The 8806-nt window shown below is 47.1% G+C and overlaps 1 protein-coding gene across 3 annotated transcripts in view; it reads left to right on the top strand.

The window, feature by feature from the left end:
• The first annotated feature begins 866 nt into the window (after positions 1–866).
• SAMD13 (sterile alpha motif domain containing 13) overlaps positions 867–8806 on the top strand; it is a 102353-nt gene continuing 94413 nt past the window's right edge. For all 3 annotated transcript variants that reach the window (XM_085864658.1, XM_085864666.1, XM_085864653.1), the window contains exon 1: positions 867–1517. In XM_085864658.1, coding sequence (XP_085720784.1) covers positions 1011–1517 — 507 coding nt within the window. In that variant the 5' untranslated portion in view covers positions 867–1010. The remainder of the gene's footprint in view (positions 1518–8806) is intronic.

Here is an 8806-nt window from a genome sequence, read left to right as displayed (position 1 = left end):
GTTGTTCCCATGAAGCCACCAAGGCAGAGACCGCGACCGGTGTTCGTACGAACGTTTGGAGACATAACTGTGACCATTCCACAATGTCGTGGGTCCAATGTGGAGATACCTGTCGCTGCACACCTCGTCACCGACGGCGGGCGTCGTGCTGATCGTGTATATATATATATATATATATATATATATATATATATATATATATATATATATATATATATATATATATATATATATATATATATATATATATATATATATATGTGTGTGTGTGTAATCACGTGCCGCACAGCACGCGTGCTGTGCCTTTGTTTTGAAATGCTCGCTCTGTGCCGTACGCGACCCACGTCCTTCCTCTTTGCTCTTCAGTAACCTACAGTGAGTGTCACTCCGGTCCGTCTGGTCCTTTCCCGGTTCCCACGACCCCTCGTTTGGCTTTGATGTGCTTTCTCGGTCCTTGCCGTGCCCCGTGCCTCTCTCTCTCTCTTTGTGGCGGTTATTTCTACAAACCGTCGAGGAAACCGTCTTTTTTTTCGAGCGGTGTTTCTGATCGAGCGCGGCTCTGCTGTGCGAGTCCTGTTTTGCCGTGCTTCATCAGCCACGCCTCGATACAGTGACGTGCATCCGTGCACCTCTTTGCCGTGCACCGTTAAATTGCCGTGCCTCATTTTGCCAATGACACCGAAAACGCCTTTCCCACGTAAAGCGGCGCGTGCGGTGTCGCGCTTTTCGAGTCACGTGTCTCGATTTGCCGTGACCCCCAACAGCCGTGCTTACTACACGGACCCCGCTTTGCCGTGTGGCCGCGTGCCGCCGCGAATCGAGAAAAGCGCGTCGGGGCCGTTCGCGCATGCGCAGTGCGGCGGAGCGAGTGGAGTTGCGAGCCGTGCGCAGCGCGAGACCAGACGCGGACTTTGTCGGCCGAAGCTACGGTCGGAGGCACGGATAGTGCGAGCAGAAAAATACCAACGATCGTGGCGCCAAGCTCCCGGAGCGAAGGCGGGGGGGACAGCATGGCGGAGAGCAGCTATCGCGACTGGATCCTCGAGTCGATCGACTCACTGCGCTCGCGGAAGGCGCGCCCGGACCGACAGCGCATCTGCCGCATGGTGGAGCGGAGGCACGGACTGGCGGCTCCGCGGGCTGAGGCCGCGCTCGACCAGCTCGTGGCCGCTTCGCTCGTCATCAAAGTCGCTTACAAGGGCTCGCACAGCTACCGGAACGCGGCCAAGTGCCGGAGGGGACGCACTCACGGACGAGTGCTGCCCGTGCACGGCCCTGAGGCTGCGGACGCCGAGCGAGACGTGGAGCGGGGAGTCGGGGAGGCCGTTGTCGGTGGGAAGCGAGGCCGACCCCGCTGCGCCGACGTCGCGGCCCTGAAACCGCCGGCAGAGGGGGCGGTTGGCGGGCGGGCCCGGGAGGGCGTCGGGTCGGAGGCCGCGAGCGGGACCGGCTCGAGGAGCGGCCCGAGCCCGGCCAAAGAGCGCTCGGCGGGGACAAGGAGGCTCGGCAAGAGGAAGGTGAACACCGCCGTGCACTCGCCGTGTCCGTCCGTCGTACGTACTTGGATTTCGTACACGGTGTGTGTACTCTGTTAATCGTGCCACCTCGCATTCTCCGACACGTGCGTCGTGACCTCCTCCACCCAGCACGTTCGTACCCTTGTGTTTGTCCGTGCCTGTTATCGCGCGATTCGCGCCTCTTCCGTGCGGTTTTACTTCGGGACGCGCTTTTCGTGCACAGCAGCTTCCCCGACACGCGTGTTATCGCGCTGGGGTGTGTGTGTGTGTGTGTGTGTGTGTGTGTGTGTGTGTGTGTGTGTGTGTGTGTGTGTGTGTGTGTGTGTGTGTGTGTGTGTGTGTGTGAGATCCGCACGTTCGCTGCACTCTGTGTACGTGTGTGCCTCTCGCTCATGGCACAGGGTTCGCCTGAAACTGCTGAGTGTGAGGCTGCGTGTTGATTGAAGCTTTTGTAAACCCACGTGACCATTCGGGTGCTGGTTCGTGAGACTGACCTGTACGAAAACTACCCACCCACCCTCCGCCATCCTGCCACGGCAGCGTGAGGCGGCGCTCGGGCCCTGTTCCTCCTCTCCTCTCCGTGCCCCTCCGAGCATCCGGCCGAGCCGCGTCTCCCCGCTCCCCGCTCCGTGCTCTGCCCCCCCCGCCCCTGGTGCCGCAGCCACTCTGCCCGGCCATGACGTCTCGCACTCCATGGGTTCCCGTCGTGCCGAAAACGCGATCCGTCCGCCCATACGCACGGACAGCCGCAGTGACTATTACCATAATTTTCAATCCCTAAACTACAGACGTGTCGTCCGTCGCGCAAATCCGTCACTTTTGTGGGCAAGTCCTTGGAGATGAGCGGTTTTGTTCGCCACGTAACGCGCCCAGAAAAGCGCTATTTGTGTGACTGGAAGCGCGAGGAAGGCGCGCGTGGTCGCCGTGTCTCCTTGAGCGCGCGCCTTCTTTGTCCGCGACGAGCGCGCGCCGCGCCTCCCTTTTCTCATTCCCCCCTCCCCTCCTTGTCTTCACGACCCTTAGTCTTTCCCCTCGATCCTTCGCTAATCATTCCCGTATTCATTCTTTCGACTCCCCTCACCCTTGTCCTACAAACCACATACGGTTCCACGCTCCACAAGCCCCTCCCGTCCACCTTTTTTTCTATCACTCTCTCTTTCTCTCTCTCTCTCTCTCTCTCTCTCTCTCTCTCTCTCTCTCTCTCTCTCTCTCTCTCTCTCTCTCTCTCTCTCTCTCTCTCTCTCTCTCACCCCCTCCCCTTCTCCCTTCGGCACGCACCGCGAGTGCCGCGTCCCGCCACGTGACGTCACACAGCCCGTACCCTCCCCCCCTCGAGCGCGCGCCTCGTTGCGCGCGCCATCCTTCTCTCCCCTCCCCCACTCCCCTTTCTGTGCAAGGCCTCCCGCCGCCCCCACCGCGATCTCGTGCCCGCTGCGGTTCTGTACTGACCTTTTGCAAACCTTTTGGAATACAAACCACGTGACATTTTATATACAGTATTTACAAAACAGGTTTTTCATCCCGCTGAAATTAACGATCCCGAGCCTTTTCCCGTGCGAGCCTTTCCTGTGAACAAAAAAAAAAGAGGAGGAGGACGACGACGACGAGGGCGGAGGAGAAACCGCTCGGGCCATTTGATCGCTCCGCTCTGTCACGCTCAGCCCCCCCTCCTCCTCCTCCTCCTCCCCCTCCTCGCTGGCTGTGCGCGCGCGCTCCACACGCGGCGAGCAGTTGGCAGTTCGAGCGGTGCGTTACACTTTTAGTGTGTGTCATAAATTATCGCCGTTTTTACCATTAGTCCTCTCAGACGACGAAATCCTGCGGATTGATGCAACCCGTGAAATGGCAACTTGTAAAAGAAGAAGCAATTAAATCTTCGTGTGGCTGTTCGTTTCGTTTGTTTATTACCCTCGCTGAAGGAGAGGGGATTGCATTTGGGTCCCTTTGTCTGTCTGTCTGTCTGTTTGTTTGTTTGTCCCCACACAATTTTCATGTTTTTCAACACAACCGCTTGTCGGATTGAGACGAAATTTTCACCATTGGTGCGACTACTCATGTGGAATGTTTTATTATTAATAATCATGATGTCATAGATCATGTGGTGTGGCAGCCATGTTGGAAAAACTTTGGACCTCTGCATCTCTGAAACCACACCAAGGAAAAAATTGAAACTTGGCACATGGCAAGCACTTCTCATGGGGAATAAGTGATTTTATGATGTCATTGGTGCCTTCATTATAACGTCATAATTGCAAATGTGGAATGCTACATGTGATCAGTATGAACATTTTTGAGGGTCACCTCGGCATCAAATGATCCACAGGAAAAAAAAAAAAAACATGATGTCATCGGTCACATGATTTGGCAGCCATATTGTTTTTTTTGTTTTTTTTTAAACCTTCAAAAATCTTCTCTGAAGTGGCTGAACAGATCGAGGTGAAACTTAATACGTATCAGTGCCTGTCCATGAGGAACAAAACTTTCACATATATGACATCATAGGTCACATGGTTTGGCAGTCATATGAGATTGAAGAAAAATATTAAATAATGTTTTCTCTGGAACCGCTTAATCACTCGAGACGAAACTTCACAATTATGATCGAGTCGTGATGGGGAATACAGGTTTTAAATCTCAACTTGATCTGGCACATGCTCTGGCAGCCAGAATATATATATATATATATATATATATATATATATATATATATATATATATATATATATTTTTTTTTTTCTTGGTGTTGGCGCAGTGGTTAGGGCAGCGGCTTGGGATCCAAAAGGTCCTGAGTTCAAGCCCCGTTGAGCCACTGAATTAATACACCAGGGGGTTGACTCAGCCTATCATCCTTCCGAGGTCGGTGAAATGAGTACCAGTATACTGGGCCGGTGTATACCCTGGTTAAAATAGGTGTACCATATCCCTGTGTCGTAACAGGTGACCAGGGTTGCGTCAGGAAGGGCATCCGGCGTAAAACATGTGCCAAATCACTATGCGGATCATACGGATGATCCGCTGTGGCGACCCCGAACGGGAGCAGCCGAAAGAAAAAGAAGAAGATATATATATTTTTTTTGATCTGGGTTGTTTTTTTTATCATAAATGAAGCTTACTTGGCTGTGCCTGGATGTGTTTGAGGGTAGAGGAGTAGCAGCTGAAATGTGAATCGTATCCAGGTTCCTTCTGATGACTTCATCTTTGCTTTTTGCTTGTTCGGGATCCTTCTGATTACTCCAATGCAGGACTGTACCCATTTGGTCTTCCATTTGATTTGAATTTAATTTATTTTAATCCCATTCTGAATTCATTTGAATAATAAACTTCATGGGTCAGCGTCAGGTGTCCGATCAAAGCGGGGTTGCATCAAAGTGGGACGGCCTGGTACCCGGTCATCACTGCCAGCAGTTACAAAGTGGCAGTTCTAGTTATGTCTCTTCTTAATTACATGACACACAAGTACACAAACGCCTCACAAAATACACCACACAAAACTACACAAGCACCACACAAAACAAGTCCTGGCGAGGGTCTGCAAACTCTGATTGCTCTTTTTCTTGTTTTGATTTTTGGGTTCTTCACAAAATGAACAATTGTTCTTTGCAACCCCCTGAACTTTTAGATGTTGTACATGGAGTCGTTGGCTCAGGGCTGTTGCCAAGCGGTGTGTGTGTGTGTGTGTGTGCGTGCGTGCGTGTGTGAGTGTGCACAGGCCCTGGGAATCTCTATCAAGTTTCCATGGTGTTTCACCTCAACTCACATTATTCTTTATGTTCCTAACAATTTTCGTTTGTTTATTGCATTGCTAGCCTTGTCTTCTTTCTGCTGGCATCTCCCGTTAATCGTGCTTGAAGCTGCTATTTGTTTTTGGCATTTTCACCACTGTTGTGTTTGTACCTGCGGAATGTCCACGGTGGTCCATATGTGTTGTTATCCTTTCCCTTCATTGAAATTCCCATCATTCATATGTATTACTATATGCTGATTTTACTTATATGTTTGTATATATATATATATATATATATATATATATATATATATATATATATATATATATATATGTAAATAATCTTCGCTGAATAACAAAAACTGATAAGAGAATGTTATTTGCTGGCAGGGGTCACAAGTCATACGTATCACCCGATGCGAGTTGTCTTGAGGAACAGAGTGGGGTAGAAGGTGGTGGGGGGGGAGTAGGAGGGGAATGAGAGTATGATTGGGGAGGGGTTGGGAGTTTTTGTATTTCGCGTAATAAAAATTGATATGAGCATATTGTATCACCCTTTAAAGGTCATTTGTGTTTGTTTGTAAAATATCTTCATGAGACAGAAATATTGTACATCATAATACCTTATCATAACTGTGTTATCATAACCTTATCATTCACACTGCATTTCAGTGAAAATAAACCAGAGATGTTGCTTTATTTTCGACCTTTAAAAATGATCAAAATGAATGGCCTGTTTTTGTTGATATTTGACAGCATATGCACTAGGTAATGATGCTCCTCGATTTCAGAGTGCTTGTCATGCTTAAACACTTTAAGTAGGTCCGCATCAGGTTCTTTGTGTAACAGCCTGGCATCAGGCTGGCATATAATTTATCAGTCACTTCAGCTACTTAAGCGGTAATTCGTGGTTCCACACCCTGATTATGGTCCTCTAAAGTTTGAGCTGTGGTTCTTGGTTTACTTTTGGCAATTTTTTTTCTCATTACATGTCATGGACTTTCTATCATTTGTAAATTTGAGCTGTTAACAGGTTGATAGAGATGTGTGTGTGTGTTTTTGGAGGGATGGGTGAAAATATATTTATATTCCGTTTTTTCCCCCCTCAACAAGAGCAGGGCTCATGGAAGGTTGTGTTGACAGTGGGGGTATTGGGGAAACACAATTGGGGAAAAACAGGAAGAACATAAATGAGTGAGAACGAGACGAAACAAAACAAGAATAATAGCAATCAGAGATTGCAGACCCTCACCAGGACTTGTGTTGTGGCGTTTGTGGACTCATGTTACGTTATTAATAAGAGACATAATTAGAACTGCTACTTTATAACTGCTGGCAAGATGACCGGGTACCAAGACATCCTGCTATGATGCAACCCTGCTTTGATCGGACACCCGACCCTGACCATGACGTTTTTCATTATTATTCAATTGAATTGAGAATGGCATTAAAATAAATTAAATTCCAATCAAATGGAAGACCAATTGGGTACAGTTCTGCATTGGAGTCATCAGAAGGGACCCAAACAAGCAAAAAGCAAAGATGAAGTCATCAGGAGGAATCTGGACAAGATTCACATTTCAGCTGCTACTCCTCTACCCTCAAACCCATCCAGGCACAGCCAAGTGAGTCTTATTAAAAAAAAAAAGTAAAAAAAAAAGGAACCCAGATCAAAAAAAATCAAACCATTCTGGCTGACAGACCATGTATCCGATCAAGTTGAAATTTAAAACCTGTACTCCCCGTCTCGACTCGATCATAATTGCGAAGTTTCACGTCGATTGATTATGCCATTTCAGAGAAAACATTATTTAATATTTTTCTTCAATCCAATATGGCTACCAAACCATGTGACCTATCAAATATTCCTTAACAAACTTGTGCAATCATGGCTTGGGGAACATTTTTGTGAAGTTTTCATTTTATCTGTCCAGCCGTTCTGGAGAAGAAGATTTTTATATGTTTGAGGGCAAATCCAACATGGCTGCCAAACCATGTGACCTATGACGTCATATGTGTGAACCATTTTTTCCTCATGGATAGGTGGTGATATGTGCAAAGTTTCGTCTGGATCTGTTCAGCCACTTTGAACAGAGAAGAAGGTTTTTGAAGGTTAAAAAAAAAACCAAACAAAAAAATGGCTGCCGAATCATGTTACCAATGACATCGTCAGTTTTTTTTTGTGGATCATTTTATCCCGAGATGAGTCAAAAAATTTCATACTGATCGGATGTGCCGTTCTACATATGCAATTATGACATCACAACTAAGGCACCTACAGTATGACATAAAAAACATCACATTCCCCATGAGGAGTGCTTGCCATGTGCGAAGTCTCAATTTTTTCTTTGGTGCGGTTTCAGAGATAGAGGTCCAAAGTTTTTCTGTTTTTCCAACATGGCTGCCACAACACGTGAGCTATGACGTCATAATTATCAATGTTACATTCTACATCAGTAGTTCCACAAATGGTGAAAATTTCGTCTCAGTCCGACAAGCGATTGCGGAGAAAAACACGAAAGTTCTGTGTGGACAAACAAACAAACAGACAGACCCAAATGCAATAACCTCTCCTTCGGCGAGGGTAACTAACTAGAACTGCACTCGGTAGAGCGCACATCTCTGCCGGGCTGATTAGTTTATGTTCTGTATCCCACTGATAAGCGGGATCTGAATTCGGACCTGAACTAAAATCGAATTGGCTTGTTCTTGTCATCTAACCAACTTATCCACCAAGTTTCGTCCGAATCCATCCGTAACGTTTTGAGATATCCTGCTCACAGACAAACAGACAGGGGTGAAAACATAACCTTCGTTCACCTTCAGCGGTGGGGTAAACTACAAAACTACTCTTTTTGCATCACTTGCCATCTTTTGTTGACAGGCTGTAACAGCCAGGGATAAGTAATACATTTGGAATTCGGTGCTGCGATACCAGCGTGAAGGTCTATGCTGCTTGAAATGTCATGAAATGTTTGTCCAAAAACTGAGTGCGAGCATTGATACTGCTGGCTTAGCATCTCTAAAGAGTGGGGTACTTTGATGCAATGTCCTGCCTGGCCAGTACCATGGTGTCAGTTTGTAGTGCAATCTCATTTGCATGGGAATCCAACCCAGACTGTGCCCTCTTTCGCAGGGCTACTTTGACAGTCCAATGTAAACTATGTTTAAACATAGGTTCGAATGAATTGTACATTTTCTTATTTTGTCATGAAAATAATACTGGAATAAGCAACAAGAAAAAGTTCATCTGAAGCTTTTACATTTTGAGTTAAAAAATTTAACTGACAGAATGCTTCTGTCCCTGCCAACACATGTGCAACTTTCCGTGAAGAGATCATTGACATCGCAGGCTTCCCCTTACCACTTCAATTCTCTAACATGCCACTGATGTATTTTTAGTGGTTGTGGGCTGTTGTACTTTCTTTATAACATTTGGATGGTATTACATTACTTTACCATTGTGATTCTCCAGTAAATGTATCTTGATTTAAAATGGGTACACTACATTGAACCACATCATCAATTTGCAAACCTAACATCTTCATCCACTCAGCAAAGTGTG

This window comes from Eptatretus burgeri, chromosome 2 (assembly GCF_056783735.1).
Source record: "Eptatretus burgeri isolate ZD-2024b chromosome 2, Ebu_testis_v1, whole genome shotgun sequence".
Lineage (NCBI taxonomy): Eukaryota > Metazoa > Chordata > Myxini > Myxiniformes > Myxinidae > Eptatretus > Eptatretus burgeri.
This window is presented reverse-complemented; position numbering and strand designations above follow the sequence as displayed.